This window comes from Paroedura picta, chromosome 8 (genome assembly GCF_049243985.1).
Source record: "Paroedura picta isolate Pp20150507F chromosome 8, Ppicta_v3.0, whole genome shotgun sequence".
In the NCBI taxonomy this organism is placed as follows: domain Eukaryota; kingdom Metazoa; phylum Chordata; class Lepidosauria; order Squamata; family Gekkonidae; genus Paroedura; species Paroedura picta.
Window position 1 is genome coordinate 30454962 of NC_135376.1, and position 18901 is coordinate 30473862.

Consider the following 18901-nt stretch of genomic DNA (forward strand, 5'->3'; position numbering starts at 1 on the left):
AGAATAGTATTTTTATTTCACTGTTGGTTGTGTGTGTGTGTGTGTGTTTTAGTCAAAATAATACCCCCCCTCCGGGCCACTGTTCATAGCACTGAGAGAAGAGTGTGCAGAACACTGAATTAGGAGATTTGCATTGACTAACTTTGCAGCTGCCAAGGATTGCAAAACAAATGGATTTTCCATTTTTGAGCACTCCCTAGGCTAGTTATTTTCCTTCCATAATCTGGAGAGCAGCGAAGTGATGAAAAGGAGAGGTGCCATCTACTGGAACTAAAGAAACATGAAGCAGATATGTTTTGCCAGTAATGGTAGGGGGGTAGCTTTCTCCTGCAGTACTAAGTAAGGCAAATGCATTTGATCTCTTAAGCACTGTAACACAACACTGAGAGAAGTCTACAAATACCCAACTCTATCTCCTCCACCTCTGCTACAGCTGCCAGCATGGCTTCTCCCATGCATGAAATCAGCATGGCTTCTGCAAAGAACTTTTGGAGCTCTTTAAGAAAGTGAACCAAACACAAACAAACCATGGTGATTTGGTAGACATTATATAAAAGGCTTTTGACAAGGTACTACACCAAAGACTCCTTAATAAAACTTTACAGTCATGGGATATAAGAGGACAGATTCTCTTATGCATTAAAAATTAGTTAAATGGAGGGAAGCAAAGAGCAGGAATAAATGAACAGTTCTCACAATGGAGTGAGATCCCAACAAGGATTGGTGTTGGGGCCACTTGTGTTTAATTTGTTCATAAATGATCTGGAACTGGGGGTAAGTAGTGTGGTGGTCAAGCTTCCAGATGACATAAAATTATTCAGGATTGTGAAAACTAAGGTTGACTATGAAGAGCTCCAAGAGGGCCTTCACAAACTGGGCAACAATGTGGCAAATGAAGTTCAGTGTTCAATTTTGATCTCTTTCAGTCTGACATTCATCCAATTTATGGAACAGAAACAGCTTTGCCCTGAGAGAAAATCCATCCCAATCTACCAATAGAATATCTCCCTACTGGTTCTCAGTGGCCTTTGATACCATCAATCATGGTGTTCTCCTGAGTCTCCTGGCAAAGATGTGCATGGCAGATATTGTATTAGACTGATTTTAGCCCTTTCTGAAGAGTAGGTTTCAGAAGCTGGTGGTAGAAGACTTTTGCTTGGTCTCTTGCTATTATTCCTATCAAGGTCCAGGGAAACTGTGATAGTTTGACAGGAGTTTAGACAATGAGAAAATCTCAAATAGTATAAGAAAACTGATTAAATACATACATAATTGTGGCGCTGTGAATCAGGAATAAAGCTGATCCAGGAACAAATGGTCAACTTGCACAAGGCAGGGTTTTACCCCTGATGAAAGAGTGCTGGGGTGTGCTCCTGGACACAATGAAGACCTTAGATATTCTGGTAAAAAAACAAGGAATGCATTCTTACACTAACTATAGCTTTCACTGAAAAAAGTCCAACTAATAACCTGTCAGGCATTGTCGTGTGAATGTTAGTATGAATTGCTGTTCTGTGCGGAGTTGCCTTTATGTTTAATATTTGCCAATTATATTGGCTGCTTGTTTGCTTCCACTTGGGTTTAAGACAGAGGGCCCTAATCCAGTAGTTCTCAATGCTGCAACCCTTTAATACAGTTCCTCATGTAGTGGTGACCCCCAACCATAAAATTATGCAAGTGTTCTTTCACAGAAATTAAACCGAAACTGACCAATGGTGTAAAGATCCATGGTTCATGATTGTATATTTATTTATTTATTTATATTTATATAAATATACTGCTGATTTATATAAATTGGTTTTTTTCTGGGATTTCTCAGTTCAGTTCTGCCTCTTGCCCCACCATGCCAATCTCGCTCTTTTCTGCTGTTCCAGACAGACAAACGATCTATCTCCATCTACCCCACAAGACTGTTGTATGAATGGCGCCCCCTCCCCCGGCCAAGCTGCTTGCTCTGCCAAAACCCCTGTGAAACGGTCGTTCGATCCCCAAAAAGGTCCCAACCCCCAGACAGAATCACTGCCTTAATCTCTTTCAGTCTGTGAGCACATTTGGAATGCTGACAAAGGGTGAAGGTCACAACTAGAAAATGGCTGCCATGGGAGGTGGAGCCAACCCAAAAATGGCTGTGATAGGAGGCAGAGCAAACCACAAAATGTCAGGAATTGAGGTTATGTATAACTCTGAAACAGGAAGGCCTGGAGGATCATTGTCCATGGGGTCGCGATGGGTCGGATACGACTTCGCACCTAACAACAACAATAACTCTGAAAACATTTCTTCAGAATTTTAGGCAGAAACTCTGTCTAAAAGGATGCTCATCTAAAACTAATATTAATATAATTAACAACTAAAATTAATATAACTAATACGTTGTTTTAAAAAAACATTTTCTTGCACACAAAATATACATGTGCTAGCTAAGAAACCTTCATCTACTGCATCTTTTCATTTTGGAGGCATCTATCTTAGAGACTGCCTCTCCAAGTATTCTCCCTGAAAAGCACTTGGCTCTGCCAGCACCTACCTGCTTGTGATCCCTGACCCCAAGTGCCTGGGCCGAAAAGGCCTGCTGGAATGAGTTGCCAGCTGAGATCCAGGCACTTTTGGAATTATCAAAGTTCTGAAGGGCCTGTAAAACAGCACTTTTCAACCAGGCTCATGTGTAGCAGGCACTCCAAAAAGGCAGTATCTTGGGGACCCCTGATTTAAGGGTATCTAGTGGAACTTCTTGACTCCTATGTTCTGTCTCATGCTCTGAGGCTGGTCAAAGGAACTTTACTGCAGGAAAAAGAATCATGATCACAAGCATATACAAATGCATAAAATCAATTCCACACAAAACTGCATTTCAGGTATATTTGTGGAAACTATTAAATCTTTTCTTAGTGCATACTGAGTGCATTGCACAAGAAGAGAATCACTCTTGTAAGTTTTTGAAAGGACAGTAAGGGGGAAAGGGGCTCTCTGAGTGATCAAACATTTATCTTGCACCAGAGTCTCCCCATACTTGCATTTAGACAAAGGCAAGGGACTTGTGTTCTGGTATCCCATACTTTTTTTTGTTTTTGTCAAACAGCTTCTGTAGTTCTTGTAGGTATTTCTCATGCAGCTGATCAATCTCTTCAGGGGTGGGATTTGGATTCTGCTTCACAGCGAGAGGCTCCCCAACTACAAAGGATTAAAAAAAATATATGTATATGATAATTGCTTAGATGTTAGAATCCAAAGCCAGACCTTTAACAGTTCTGTTGAAGTTGGCATTTTCAGAGTTTGTTTTCCATTGCCTCTTCCACAAAAGACATGCAAACAACAATCCGTTTTTAAAATGCACATAACTGGAGGGTTCCAGAACGGTAAGAAACTCTCGGCTTTGTCCAAATTTTAGCTTCTATGTACTGGCAGGTCACTTTAAACCATGTGCAAAAATGGACACTAACAAAATTATGCAGCCTTCAGTGCCAGTTGCGCTGATGTACCCATTTTGACACTATGTTGTATCCTGAAATCAATACAAAAGAGATCCATTTTTAAATAGTTCCATGTGGTCTTTGCACTGCAGAACAATGGAAATGTCCAAGTAACAAAGCTAGCCCTGATGTAGCTCTGGAAACTGTGTAGGGATCATGTTCACCAGTGGATCAGGAGCTATTAACATAGGTGTGTGCAGTCTATTCAGAAAGTACAATGCAGCTCCCTTTGACTCTTAATTATGCAAATCAGTTTGAAATGCAATATTAATCTGCAAGTGAAGCCAGACAAAGTCAACAGAGTTTCCAAATTGACTCACTAAGCTCAAAACAGATTATTCAGCATAGGGAAACCCAGTTTGCAAAGAGACTAATGCTCAGTACATTCAAGAAAACAAAATTCACAAATTTTGAAGTAGAGATAATCAAGGGCTGAAAGCATTTTATCCCCCTACTAGTAAAACAGGCATTGTTCATTAATAATACAAAGGATGTGGATGGTACTGGCAACCTCCTCCTCTCCCGATACAAAAGGATCTATTTGTGCATTCACAAACACACATAGACAGGAGACAAATTTTGTGATGTACTTTCAATATGTATGAAACAAGTGTTCACATTAGAGTTCTTATGCTCACTTGGGGAAGAATGTCCTACTTCCCAATGGAACATAATCTACAAAGACCAAAAAGTTTGCTGATAAATTTCTTGCTCCTAGTTTAATACGTTTGTTTGGTTGGTTTTGTTAGTGTGTTTGTCATATTTGTATGCCACCATCTGCAGACCGACCATCTCATGGTAGCAAACAATAAAACATACAATAAAATCAAGGGTTGACGTTTCCTCCAAGAATGCTGAGAGCTGATCCAGCAAGGCTTCTTCTAACACCTTACCCAGAAACACCAGGTAGGAGACTGGGTAGTATCTTGCTGAGTCATGGGGATCAAGTGATGGTTTCTTCAGTAGTGAGTAGACTGCCTCCCCCTTAAGCCTCTCTGGAAACTCTCCTGATGAGGGAGGCAGACTGACAATCTCCTGGAAAGGCTCTACTACCATCCAGTCATTTGAGTTGAGTAGGCAGGGATCAAGTGGGCAGGTGGTCATCTGCACCAAACTCAGCAACTTGCCCACCTTGGTTAAAGAAAGCCAGCTGAAATCATCATATCCCCCCCCCCCGACAGCCAAAGAGCCTTCAGTTCCCTTTTGATATCAAGCATGGGGGGAAGGTCATGGTGGAGCAGTGAGATCTTATCCACAAAATAACTCACAAAAGCCTCACAAGTTAAATCCAATTGACTATCATTTTGGTGCCCCCCTTTGAGGGCTGTAAGTGTCCAAACTACCCTAACCAACTGTGCACAGCAAGACCTCCCAGATGTAATAGGGGTGGCTTAAAGCTCTTGTTTAGCCACCTTCACGGCCATCTCATACACCCTGATAAGCATGCGATGTGTTCTCGCTGCCTCGTTGAGAGTCTTCCTCCACACTCGCCCTTCCCATCTCACTTCCCTCTGAGGACATCTTGCTGTCTCAGTTTCCAGAGGCTATAAAGAGGACCAGAACAATCTTGTCTACCATGCACTGTCTTCACACCCAACGTACACATGCATCTATGTGTTTTTGTAGTTGGGTCTATAAAACAACAGCCTGCAGGAAATCTCTGAACACCTTCCATCCAAAAAGGCACCTGCTGGTTAGATTTTCAATCAACAGGGCCAAATAGATGCATTCATTCATTCTTCTCAGATGCTGGTCTTCTGCGACAGCATTCATCCTTATTTTACGCCTTGTTCTCCAGTTTTCTCCAAGTATTTTACCCCATCAACAAATTTGATCTTTGCTGCTATTGTATTTTAACAATGATGTAACAGGGGAGTTCCTGCATGCTTTAATCAAAAGTAGAGCCAGACTAATTTTTCAGTCCTCCATCCCTTCACTTTTGGCAAACATTGCCGGTCTCTCTTACAATGCCATTTCATAATGGCTGTAGCTAATGGCTCTACATAATGCAGCTACAAAGCAAGCAGAGGGAAGAGTTTAGGAGTTTAGAGTTTAAGAGTTTAGTTTTGCTTTAGGATGCTTTGGGCTGATCCTGCGTTGAGCAGGGGGTTGGACTAGATGGCCTGTATGGCCCCTTCCAACTCTATGATTCTATGAGTTCAATAAGCTTAAGATAAAACCCTTTAGGATCCTCAGACATGATCCAACTCATGCAAGATCCAGTTCTGACATTACTTTGTCCTTCTCATGGCAATGCCCCCTATGCCAGGTTTACTGCACTAGTACTGAACCAGCAGTAGAAAACAGGCACTTGGTGTTCGCACTGTAGCACCCATGAATGGAGGAGGGATATTAGAAAGGGTGGTTAGCCATCTCCAATGCATTACAGGAAAGAAATCAACAACAGACTACCACAATTTTCTATGGAAACAGAAGACTTCGACAAGTCAGAAGACTAGATATCGGGGGGGGGGGGGGAGAATTGACAGAGTAGTTCAACAGTGGAATAGGCCAGGGGTAGTCAAACCTGTGGTCCTCCAGATGTCCATGGACTATAATTCCCATGAGCCCCTGCCAGCAAATGTTGGCAGGGGCTCATAGGAATTGTAGTCCATGAACATCTGGAGGACCACAGGTTGACTACCCCAGGAATAGGCTACATAAGGAGGTAGTGAGTTCTCTCTCACTGGCTCTCTTTAAGCAGCAGCTGGACTGGTGCTCATCCTGGATGCTTTAAGGCTGATCATGCATTAGGCAGGAGGTTGTACTAAATGGCCTGTATGTATTTATTATTATTTATTTGATTTTTAAACCGACTTTCCAAGACCCACTCAGGCATAAAAGTGCACTGTTAACTGTCCATGTAGGTAATCAAATGCTACAGAAAAGAACTTACCAACAGTGTTAATAGGTTTCCTGTAAGGCATCAAGCCAAAGCTATGCTGAAAAATTCCTCTGCCATGAAAGAGAGGCAAAGTAAACCCGACCAGGTTTTGCATTGTCTCCTGAAATGCTCTGAGTCGTGATCCTTTGGGATTTTCAATCTGGTTGAAGAGCTCATTTTCACCAAAAGAAAACACTGGTACAAGCTGAGCCCTGCCAGAGGGGGGGAAACAAACAGTAAGAACTCTCTGCAGATGTAATTTACACAACGATTTGACAAATGCCTCAAGCTGCGTTATGGATCATAATATTCAGTTATACCAGATTTGTAATACATTATTCATATTTCATCAGTGTATCAAACAATACATTGAGCACCCATGCCAATTAAAGAGTGGCAAATCCACGGCACTCACGAATAAGCTAGGGGGTTCGATACTCTCGGGGGACTGCCCAAGTATGCAGAAAAATGTCTTGGAAATGTATTAAAATGAAAGGACCTTCCTTACAGTTAACAGAAAGAAGTCTAATGAAGCCTGAACCCGCCAGGGGAGGCATGGAATGCTGAGTGCTGATGCAAGTAAGCCAGGGAGAAGAATGGAATCCTGGAGTGGGAAAGAAGTATCTATGTGTGTTTCCAAACCGATTATTCATCCTCCCTTTGATTTTGCACAGGTTCCCACCTTATATCATTATAATGTTCAACAAATTTTCTTTCTTTTTAATTCATGAAGCAACCTACTGGCTTCCAGAAACAGCTCAGACAAGTTAACTGGGCATCCTTTCACATAACCCACTTACTGTATAAGTTCACTAGATTCACTATATAAGACAGAATCTCTATAGAGAAAAATTGTGTAAGATAAAATCTTTTGCATCCATTCCAGCATTGTGTAGTGGTTAAGAGTGGTGGATTATAATCTGGAGAACTGGGTTTGATTCCCCTCGCTTCCACATGCAGCCAGCTTGGACTAGTCACAGTTCTCTTAGGGCCGCTCTCACAGAACAGTCCTGTTAGAGCTCTCTTAGCCCTCCCTACCTCACAGTTTGTCTATTGTGGAGAACGGAAAGGTGTTTGTAAGCTGCTTTTGGACTCCTTCATGCAGAGAAAAACAGGGCATAAAGCCCATCTCTATTTCTTCTTACCAGTGACAGGGTTAGATGGTGCCAGGGTGCCAACTTGTCCAATTAGTTGGAAATACTTCTCAATTTATTCACTCTGAGGATGTAGACAGAATTCTTTGAAGTTTGAAGCCTACCAGCTGCTGGTATGACCCTTGAAATCTGCTGGAGTGCATCCTATCTAGATCCAAGATATATATATTTGTAATAATTCATTAAGACAGGGGACGGTTACTCCAGCATTGAAACAGGCTAAGGTGCATTTACTTCTCAAGAAGCCTACATTGGATTTCAGATAACTCAGTAAGTATCAACCCATTTCAAATGCTCCATTCTTGAGCAAGGTGATGGAATGAATTGTGGCTGGACAACTCAAGTTTTTCCGGATAAAGCAAATTGTTTATATCCTTTCCAGTCTAGGTTCAAGCCTGGTTATTGTTATGTGTGGCAGGACCCTGCTCTATAGACTGGCATACTGTCCCCAACGACTAGAGGCACGCCTCAATTGTCTAGGCTTATGTCAAAGCCAGACACTGTTAAAGTCTGCCAAGACCCAGAAGGGCCAGACTCCATTTTCTCCCCATCTTGCTCTTAGCCACAGAGTACCTGGTTCAATATGTGTATAACAAATGTGTTCTGCTAGTAAGCCACAGTCTCTCCCTACCTCTCAACTGCAGCCCCCAGTACTGATGTAGTGTGGGCACTTACCCATGTTCCAGAGCAATCTTAATGAAACCCTTTCTCTTGAGGAGATAAAGAGTAAAGCTTCCAGGACGGGCATCCAAAGACTCTCTTGACCCTCCAATTACAATCACAGCGATATTTCCTCCTTTTTTATTGCTCAGTACATGAGATATACTCTTCTTAGATGGAGAAACCATTCCTGAAAAAAAAATTGAATCCATAAAAGCACAGACCAACTAATCTCTATTACATACTACCTTATCTTAACACAGCCCGCGGCACCATGGGTGCCGCGGACTAAATAAACCCGTAAGGGCTTAGTGGGAGGAGTTAGGGCGGGTTCTGTCCAGGATGAGGAAGGGTGCCGATTGGCCCCTTCCTCCGGACAGACCATTGGCCGGGCCAATTCCCGCCCTGCCGACAAGGGAGCAACTGCGAGCCGCGCTCCGCGGGGCTCGCAGTTGCTCCCTTGCCAGCGGCCAAGGGAGCCCCCGCTAGCCACGCTGCTCGCGACTGCCGGGGGCTCCCTTACCTAGCGCCCGCTGTCTTTTTCTTACAGCGGGCTTGATTACTAGTATGTAATATAAGCCATCTTGGTGTAGTGGTTAGGAGTCCTGACTTCTAATCTGGCGAGCCAGGTTTGATTCCCCACTCCTGTTTCACATGCAGCCAGCTGAGTGACTTTGGGTTTGCCACAGCACTGATAAAGCTGTTCTGACCAAACAGTAATATCAGGGATCTTTCAGCCTCACCTACCTCACAGGATGTCTGTTGTGGGGAGAGGAAAGGGAAAGCAATTGTAAGCTGCTTTGAGACTCCTTTGTGTAGAGAAAAGCAGCATATAAGAACCAGCTCTTCTTATGCTAAATACGTGCTGATATGAAAATGTACAAAAATATGACATTAATTTTCAATTTGAGCCTTTGGACATATCCTGTAAGAATCAGACTCTGGCCATGACATGACATGTGAATAGCAACACTGAAAACTTAACACACACACACACACCACACACACACACAACTCTGAGGAATTCATGTGTTATGACAGCTTACAATTTACAAATGTTTTAAGACTATAATTTACACTTGAAATTTAAAATTTGTTTTCTGGTTTTTTTCAGCTGAGTGGACAAGTCAGAAGATTTGTACATTCATAGATTTTGTACCCCATTAATGCATATTTAAATTGTTTGCTACAAAACTGTGTGAGATCTGAAAATGCATCAAGTTGTATCTAAAAACTAGAAGGCTCATGATATCAAAACGTTTAACTAGACATTCAAACTCTCCTACCAGATGGTGTTAGTATATTTTGATGCGATAGCCTAGGGACTGTCAGTTCTCTGCTCACAAGTAGAACCATTCCTCATTGGTGTCTAGATAACAAGAAAATATAGAAGCACAGTTCTGTGGTGAGCTATATTTAGACAGTGGAAAATGTTCTGTCAGTATATAGTCAGTCTCCATCAATGCCAATCCATCTACTTAATGACAGAACACAAAAATGAAATATCCATTGAGGCAGGAAATTTCCTTTTCCTTTATCATCTCCTTTTGGTGAGGCTGATGTACAGCTTGTTTCTATTTTTATTACAGTCAAGGATGTTCATTGTCAAGGCTGGTTGGCACTTTTGCTGGTCTCCATACAAACGCCTCAAGAGCACAGTAAGATAACGGCAAAGCAGAGTTACTGTTGCCAGCCATCGCTGTAATACTGGTGGTGGGGGCCCTTCTTTGTGAGCTCCCAGATGCGCTGACATCACCACACACAAACACACTGCAGTTGTTGTACACAGACATTTATTGTGCAAATCTGGAGGCAGGTTTCAGCCTCAGCTTCCCATTTGTATCAACAGGATCAATGAATCTACATCATAGCAAATACAGATTACATTAGATATTTGTCAGGCTAGATCAATGCTAGGACAGAGTCCAAAGCTGTAGTGCCCTCCCATGTTTCCTTTTTTATGGATCCCAACCCAGGAAGAACGTCAGAATGTGGTGAGGTGGAACAGGCTCCTTTCATCCTGCTCCCTTTAGCTCCGCCTCTTCCTCATCCCACTCCTACCAGTTGCCTCTCCTGTGGCTTCATGGAATTGGTCCACCTTGTCATCATTGAGCTGAGCCTAATAAAGGCTTTCCTGGGGCTACACTGACCCAGCTTCTTCCAATGGCCTCTCTTCAGGGATGGGACCTTGGGAATTGAAGGGAATCTGGGCTGACGGCTTCTATGGCTGGGTCCTCACGTGTCCTACCCTTGAGGTTTTAAGAGGTCATTCTGCTTACCAGCATAGGCCCCAGCTGTTGCTGGCCTTCTCTGAGGTACAGCCTGCTGCCTGAGTCTGATAGGCACTAATGCTTCTACTAGGGTCTTTCCGGGCATGGCCTAACCCTTGTTGTCTTCCCTAAAGCCTCTGACAGGGTTGCCTGCTTTAGCAGCACCTGGGCAAAACTGCTCCCTGTCAGCATCTCTTCTGGAGCAGGTAAATGTTGCGTGGGGCTGCCACCACCAGACACAAACACTTTGCAGAATAGTAGTTTTATACATAAAAAGGCTTAAATTATTGAAGATATGGATGCCAAATATGGACAGTGTTGCGCTTTGTCTGTCAAATTGGCCTCCAGTTGATCACAACTCATACAGTGCCAAACTGCCTAAGATTAAGTCCTCGGGTTGTGTCTAGTTCACCACAAAGACTTTCAACCAGATGTGAGATCCAAGTTCCTACTTGGAACTCAATTTTCAAGTGTGCAGGGTCCCAATCTGGATTGGGTCATAGCACACAGGGACAGAAAGCTTATATCCTCCCTCTCATACTAATTTAGGGCTGAGAAATTCTACTGTTGCTTGGCAACAGGCGGAAGATGGGAGAGACAAGGACTTCCATGACAGGGGTGCTCAGCAGGACAATGACATCACTTCCGGTGTGACCTAAAAGTGATAGTGAAGCACTGTGGGTAACATTAGCATTTGCCCCAAACCCTATGGATTAACCACAGAGTTTAGTGTAAATACTAGATTATTAACAGCATTATAATGTCATTTTCAGGTTGTGCCACAAACCATCAGCTTATCATAAACCCTTCCCCATTTCATGTGAAAATTTCTTCTTGCCACTAGCTGAGCAGGAGCAGGCAATGAGAGCTGCGGATAGGAATTTTTTCCATCATGAGAAATGCCTGGAAATCTGAGGGTAGAGCCTGGGGACAGCAGAGTCTGGAGAGGAGGAGTTCAGAAGGGATGGGATGCCATACATTCCACCTTCCAAAGTTGCCACTTTGTCTAGGGACAGCACAGAGTCATCAGAGCAGATAGAGGAGTTTCAATGCTGCGGAATATTTTTTCTATGGAAGTGAACACTTACTGGCAAAACACAGAAATCAAACTTCACCGCTGCCATTCTGAGGAATAGGTGAAGTTACTGTTTCCTTAGCTTTTATTTTTAGTTTATTCAGGTAGTGGGTTTTGTGTGTGTGTGTGTGTGTGTGTGTGTGTGTGTATTCTCCATTTGATACACTTTCAGTTGTATTGATTACTTTTGTGTAATTACAGTCTCTTGAGATTTTATTCTTTAATGTTTTAGTTTGCTTAAAACTGCCTTGAACATCATGAAAGTGGGGTATGTTTTTTAAAGCAAATACAAGCAGGGAACATGCAAGGATTAGTTGGGGGACATATCCCCCCCTATTATTTCCTGTTTTACTTTCCTGAAAGCTCCTATAGCCTCTCTACTTTTTCTGCTTCTGTCTCTCCTTTTGACCCAGCCCATCTACTTTTTATCAGTCCCTATCTGCTGCTTTCTCTCCTTCCCACCTCCTGGCAACCTCTCACAAAACTCTGCACATTTTCAGCCACTGTCCCGGGCCAGACCCAGCTGTGGTAGGAGTACTTTCATTTCCCCCTGTACCCCATTCTTCATACCACTTCCTTCTTCCTAGCAACTCCTATATCCTTACCTTTCCCTACTTGCTTCTCTCCTTCCTACCTGCAAGGCAAACTTATCTGCCATCTCCAGCAGTATTTATTATTTCATTTTTCTTCCTCGTTGCAACCCTTTGAGGGAAGGTTAGGGTGAGAAAGTGTAATTGATCCAGGGTCACCCAGTGAACTTCCATGACAGAGTGAGAATTAAAATGTGAGTCTTGAAAACCCAGTTCAAAATCGAACCACTACACCACACTAGCTTTTGTTTAAAAGCATGGCTGCTGCTGAATAATAATCAGCAGCCAACTTTGGTTCAGTCATGAAGCCAGATGATAGCAAACCTGTGGCATATATCTGTAGAACGTTTAGTCCATGGGTACAATCTCTGGATCTAAGTATCCACAGATATGGCCATGTTGAGAATCAGATGTGGGAATAAGACAATCATGCAATGTATTGAGTTCAGATTAAGAGGAATTCATTTTATACAGATTGTTGAAAGAAATACTTCTAAAGTCACGACTAAACTAACAAGTGTCTACTTACCAGCATACATAATATATTCTCTGAAGAAAGGACATCTGAACCAGCAAGACTCGACATGAAGGTATGGAGTCATACCAGGGAATATTTCCTTAAAACCTGTATGTTCTGTACAAAAGTTTCCAAAGGCTCCAACAACAAGGACACCATGTGGATGAAATCCAAAGAGGTAGTTTTTGTTTGGATCCAAATCTGAAGTTTTTATCAGCTGAAATAATTGACCAGTAAAATTCTTATGGTTTTGTTGATAAACATGAGAAGAAGGTTGTTTAGCATCAGAGAAATGGTATAGGATAGTTGGTATAAGCCTTCTGTCTTCACATACCACTGTCCCAAACCACATTAGTCCTATGCACATCTGAGAGGCACAGAACTTCAGTACATAACACCTCACCCAAACCAGGGACATCCTCGGGAAGGACAAAATGTATACTTAGGTCCTAGTCCCTCTTGTCTCCTAGCCTGAAAGTTAAGCTGTTACTAGAAACTGTACTATCATAATTTTCCTCTTAGGAGTCACCTCAACTTCCAATTTTAATTATGTATTCCTAAAATAATTCATCTTATTGCAGGTAAGTCCACACGAATTCTATGTGTCCTATTATGTACCATTTGTCATTGCTCTGATAATTCCTTGCTGCTTCTGTTCTACATCCTACACATTTACAGCCCACATACGCAAAATATTAGCACAAGGGGGGGGGGGGATCCAGGAACAAAAAGATTAGTGAGCCTACTTCCAAGTGGACTGCAAATTTATTTATTTATTTTATTTCTTGACCACCACTCCCAGACCCTGCCAGCTCATGGCAGTTTACAATAAAAAATCCATAAAACCAGATAAAATACCATGCTGGTGGTAAGATCCTATCTAATCCCCCCACCCCACATGTCCATGCCCAATAACACACCCACTGCCCTCGGAAGAGTTATCCCTGCCTAGATGTCTGGCATTTGGGCCTCAGATGTCAGGCTAGAGAATCCACTTACATGTGAATCTATTCACAAACAGATACTCCCATTTTAGGCAGCACAGTGACAATATCATGATATTTCAGAAAGCCAGAATAAGCCTGGGCATGTTTACCCAGAATCCTATCAAGGTCTATTAAATAAGGAAAGAGCTTTTAGGACTGCACTGTTGTTCATTGTTAATGAGCTACTTTGTTTCCTGAAATTTCAACCCAGAATGATGTGAAACCTATACCAACTTTTCTTACTAGGTATTGGGACATTTTCTAGCAAAAACACCATGCAGATATACCATGATTCAGAAATTAATGTGGTGACATTGCCAACCTTAATTTTTCATAAGACACCATCAAAAGTTTTACTCACTTTAATTGGAAAATATTCCTTAAAGTACTTCCACACAGTCCAGTTTCTGACCCACTTGGATCTTCTCCCTCCAGTTTGGGGGGATTCCCAGTCATAGTAGAGCCAGAAGGCATAGAAAACTGGGATGAACCAATAATCTCCCAGAAGTAAGATTATGAAGATTATACAACAACATTGTGCTGCAAAAAAAAGAAAAAAGAAAGAACCACACATACTGAAGTGGATATGTCAAAAATGATCTCACAATATTTCCCCCAGGGTCCAAATTGTAACAGTCATTCTATATATGCTTATGGCCGAGGCCGGCGCCACCTGGTGAGATCGGGTCCCCCTCTTCTGCAGTCCTTTCAGGCTATCCCTGGCCTCCTCCTTGGGTAATGTCGCCGTGTTGGGTTGGTTGATGTATTTATGTATTCGGATGGTTTTTATGTATTAGGGGTTTTTATCGGGGGGGGGGGTTATATGCTGTTACCCGCCACAAGCCTTAAGGGAGTGGCGGGCTATAAATTCAAACAACAACAATAACAACAACAATATATGTGTAGAATATGCAAATAATACATTCCAGTGTCCTCCTAAACAGGTACAATTGTGTCCTTGCCATTGGAGCAACAGCAAGTGGTGTGGAAGTGAGCGCAAACAGTAATCCATAAGCCCTGTTTCTGCATCACTTGCTGCTGCTGCTGATTCCTTCATCCCTTCTGCCTCCAAATAGCTGCTTCAGATACTGCACCACCCTCCCCCCACAACCCAGCTTTCCCCTTCGCCGCCAAGGCACTTAAGGCTGCCAGTGAACCCCTGCCACTGCTTAGAGAAAACAATTCACTGTGACATCACCACTGGAACAAACCTGGAAGCAACACTGTTGATCAGGGCAATGCTCTAGAATTGCACTTGAAGCTTGGAGCGAAATCCTCAAACATCACCCCAATGCAACAATCACACAGGTTTAGCACCACAGGGGCAATGGCCTTTTACATTTCTCTTCCCCCGCAAGCCTCTTGCTGGTTGCCCACAGTCAGGTTGCCACCTGTGAGCCAATGCATGGCTCAACTGAGGGGGGGAGACCCTTTCAGACCCCCCCCCCCAAAAAAAGAGAGAGAGAAACATGGAGGTTAGTTCTGCCCACTCTCAGTTTTATCTCTAGGCAGGGTATCCAGTCATTGTACTGTTCCTCCTTTGAGCTGTATCAAACCAGAAAGCCTCAGGAGGCCCACAAGTCATTCTTATGGCATCTGTAGAAGCTCCCATTAAACATGAGAACGTCCTGCATTCCACATGGGGAACGTATCAGCTGCCTGGGGCCCTACTCTGGGGAGGCTGCCCAGCTACCACAGCAATCAGCTACACGGCATTGGAGTAGCCTACCCCCAAACACCCTTCCAGTTGACTGCTGCCCAAACCCAGTGATCAGGGTGGGCTGAGAGGCAAAAGGGGCCCTGTCCTACTGCCCCAGACCTGTCCACTCCAATGAAGGGGACAACAGGAGCCTGCTTGCTTGCAACCACCATCCCACTCAAAGCAGTGTCAGCTGTTCGTGCCCACTTGCCCCTCTGTGGTAGCTGCTTGCGTGCCTGACCTGTCTGGGCCCCAAGCGGCTGGTTTGTGAAGGGGCTGGCTTGGGGTGAGTGCTGTGGCCGTCCAAGGGGTCAGTGATTCTTGTGCTCCAGGTAACTAGTACTGCCTCTGGGAAACTATTACAGTCAGCTTGCCGAGACCTGCTTCAGAAGCCTGTGTGCTGTGCTGAATGCCAACATTGATATATACATATATATAGGGAGGAGAAAAGCTTCACTGTCCTGAAGCAAGCTACCTCCTGCTCTGCTTCCTCTGCACTGAGCGTTCTGCATAAGTCAAATGAAAAGACTATACCGGTGGAACACGTCTCCCTTGTTTGGCATAGAAAAACAAATGTTGTAGGACTTCCATTGGCAGATCGGGCCTTTAACTTACTGGGAGAGTTCCCAGCTGGTCACTGGGGATAGAAAAAAGCTAGCTCAAGTGGTCCCTGCTATACTGGTGAAGCTCCAGCCTGGAGAACAGAGATGATGCCCACTGGTGTGGTCACTGATCAAATCTGAGCCAAGCAGATCCTCCGGTTCCATCAGCACTGCCTGGCTCCACTTGTTCCGGGCTATTTTAACAACCCAGTCTGCTCCTGAGTTCTTAGAAAAAGCATTTAATAGAACGGAAAGAGAACCAGTTTTCTTAACTTGTAAAAAAAAAAAAGAACAGGTATATTACAGTAAAATGCAGCATATTACAGGAAATATAAGCTACGAGTAGAATGTGTTAAAACAACCTTACTCACTGTTAAGAGATTATTTCACAAAATCAAAGTTGGTTTTGAAAATATTTAAATTGATGCCCCTTGAAAAAGCTAAAGAGCGAAACGCGTTGGGATCTGTTGAATATCAAAGAATAAAGAACAATGGAAGTTTGAAGTCTCCATAGAAGTCTACTCTGTATATTTAATTCACCATATTGGTATCCCAGTGCCTCTGAACTTGTCCTATCAAATCCCAGCAGTCTATACACTCTACTTGAGGTTGCCATTGAAGACTGAAATCTACAATTGGTACAAAATGCTGCTGCCAGGACCCTGAACAGAGTAGATTGTAGGGACCACATTGCACCACTATCATTCCACTTATATTGGCTCCCAAGCTCAATTCAAGGTACTCGTTTCAAGTGAGTAGCCGTGTTGGTCTGAAGTAGCACAACAAAATTAGAGTCTAGCAGCACCTTTAAGACCAACAAAGATTTATTCAGGGCATGAGTCCTCAAGGTCAGTGGTCCCCAACCTGCGGTCCGCAGCCCGGTGCCGGGCCGCGAAGGCCAGGGCGCCGGGCCGTGGTTCTCTCTCTCCGCCCTCCCCCCGCAGTAAAAAACTTCCCGGGCCACAAGCTTGCGGCCCGGGAAGCTTCCTACTGCGGGAGGAGGGGGAGAGGGAATCAGGGCCGCGCCGCGCATCGCGATTTCGGCCACGCGGCACGCATGTGCACATGTGCGGCCCAGCCGTGCATGCGCGCTGCGCGGGCGGGGCAGTTCCCCTGCCGGTCCCCAGCCGAAAAAAGGTTGGGGACCACTGCTCAAGGTAGTAGTATTGACCTTTAAAGCCGTATACGGCATGGGGCCAGCACGCCTCAAGGAACACTTAATATCCAACCACTGAAATCATCTTCAGGGGCCTTTATTAGGTGCCCAAGAAAGGGCCTTGGTTGTGGAAAAAACCCTGGCCTTCCCTCTCCAGGAAGATTTGCCGGTCAGTCTCTATCATTGCCTTCTACCCACCAGTGAAGCCTTTCTGGCATTCCCTTAATAATTTTCACAGACTGTCCTCCCTGTGTGTTTGTTTGTTATATCTGGTTAATGTATTTTATAAGCTATCTGTGCTTTAAATGCTATTTTGTTTTTTGGTCGTTGGGTACCCTAAGCCAGGTGGAAAGGTAGCATGCACATTTTAAAAAGAAGATGTTCAGTTTCAGGGTAGGTGCTAAGAAACAGCACGCACTTCTTTTTAAAGGAAATGTTACCACATGTCATGGTGAGAAGAAAAAGAAGAATGTGTAGGGGAAGTGGACACTAAATGTTAGAAACTAAAAGGTTCAAGCTCAGCCGTGAGAGGCCAGTGCCTTTTATTCTGCATAGATCTCGCTATCCCCTAATTTAAATTGGTATGTAGAATGGAAACCCCATCTTAAAACCTTCCTTTTGTAAAGTCCATGATTTATAAGATATTGACTTGCCCATCTTATGAGGCATGAGTAGCCATCCCATGCACAGTCTTACAGTCCAATAGCACCTTTAAGAGCAACAAAGAATTATTCAAGGCGCAAGCTTTCGTGTGCATGCACTCTTCCTCAGACTAAATGGACAACGAGATATAAGGCAAAAGCAAATTAGTAAACTGTCTCATAATATCCAAATTATGCCATATGATTTTTTTTTTTTGCTAAAACAGCTAATCAATCCCTCGAGTTCCGTTGTCGTTCACAAAAACACTGGAGAAATAAAACTGTCCACACTAGTAATTAATGGCAGACACTGTCCCAGCAACAAGTCGGAAAATGCTGCAATTAAGTTGGACAACATATGATGGCATTCTTCCTACCTGTAGTTTCTGACAACCGCAATAGGGCTGTGCACTTCTGCTTGACCCTTAAGTGCCATTTGGCTCAGGGCATTCAGCACTGCTGCCTGCGGACGATGGCAGTCCGATCCCCCGCATTTCTTTCGCACTTACTCAGGGAAAGCCCCTAGCCCAGGCACCGCCTGCCTCGTCGCCGTCTCACCCCGAGGTCAGCTGCACTGTCAGTCAACGGGGCATCTCCCTCCCAAACCAGCGGCCGCGGCGCTGATCCCTTCTTGCCAGAGCCCCAGCGGCGATGCGCCTGAGAAGAAGGCACGGCGGGGCCCACCTGTCTTAAATACCGACCCGGCATGATGAAAGTCGGGTCGGGCCAAGGCAGCTGTACCCGAGAAGAGAAAGGCGAGTTACCCAGCGCTAGATGGGCGCACAGCCACTGGCACACGGCGGCTGCCTGCGCCCTCCTCGTCCAGGGAATGCTGAGCGGCGCAAACTCGACTTTCATGGCGCTGCCGGCCCGGAGGGGAGGTAGAGACTGTCCATAGCACCAAGCCGATCTACTTGCCTGCGGGTCCCAACGCCGCGGCTGGCCAACTCCTCCCCAACCCCAACCCCAACCCGGAGAGGCCACGCGGGGCAGGGCAGGGTGCGGCGGGAGGAGACGGGGATCCTTCGGGCCTCGCCGGCGCACACGTGGGCGGCTGCGTTTGGGGCCTGCCCGCCCCTCGCTCGTCTTCAGGCCAGTAGGCGAGGCCAGCCCGGGGGCTGCGCGCTTCTCCGCAGAGCGGCCAGCCGAGCTCTCCTTGGCGAAGAGAGCCAGCGTGGTGTAGTGCGCGAGAGCGGC

At 44.5% G+C, this 18901-nt stretch overlaps 1 protein-coding gene across 3 annotated transcripts in view; it reads right to left on the reverse strand.

Moving 5' to 3' along the window:
- Positions 1 to 18901, reverse strand: part of MOGAT1 (monoacylglycerol O-acyltransferase 1) — a 30780-nt gene extending 11879 nt beyond the window's left edge. The window contains exons 1-6 of one of the 3 annotated variants that reach the window (XM_077348915.1): positions 18469 to 18901; positions 13968 to 14146; positions 12633 to 12837; positions 8184 to 8358; positions 6367 to 6566; positions 3057 to 3171 (exon numbers count right to left, since the gene is read on the reverse strand). In XM_077348915.1, the coding sequence (XP_077205030.1) occupies positions 3057 to 3171; positions 6367 to 6566; positions 8184 to 8358; positions 12633 to 12837; positions 13968 to 14146; positions 18469 to 18562 (968 nt within the window). In that variant the 5' untranslated portion in view covers positions 18563 to 18901. Of the gene's footprint in view, positions 1 to 2895; positions 3172 to 6366; positions 6567 to 8183; positions 8359 to 12632; positions 12838 to 13967; positions 14147 to 18468 lie in introns of those variants that run through there. The other 2 variants (XM_077348917.1, XM_077348916.1) reach the window with 2 other exon arrangements.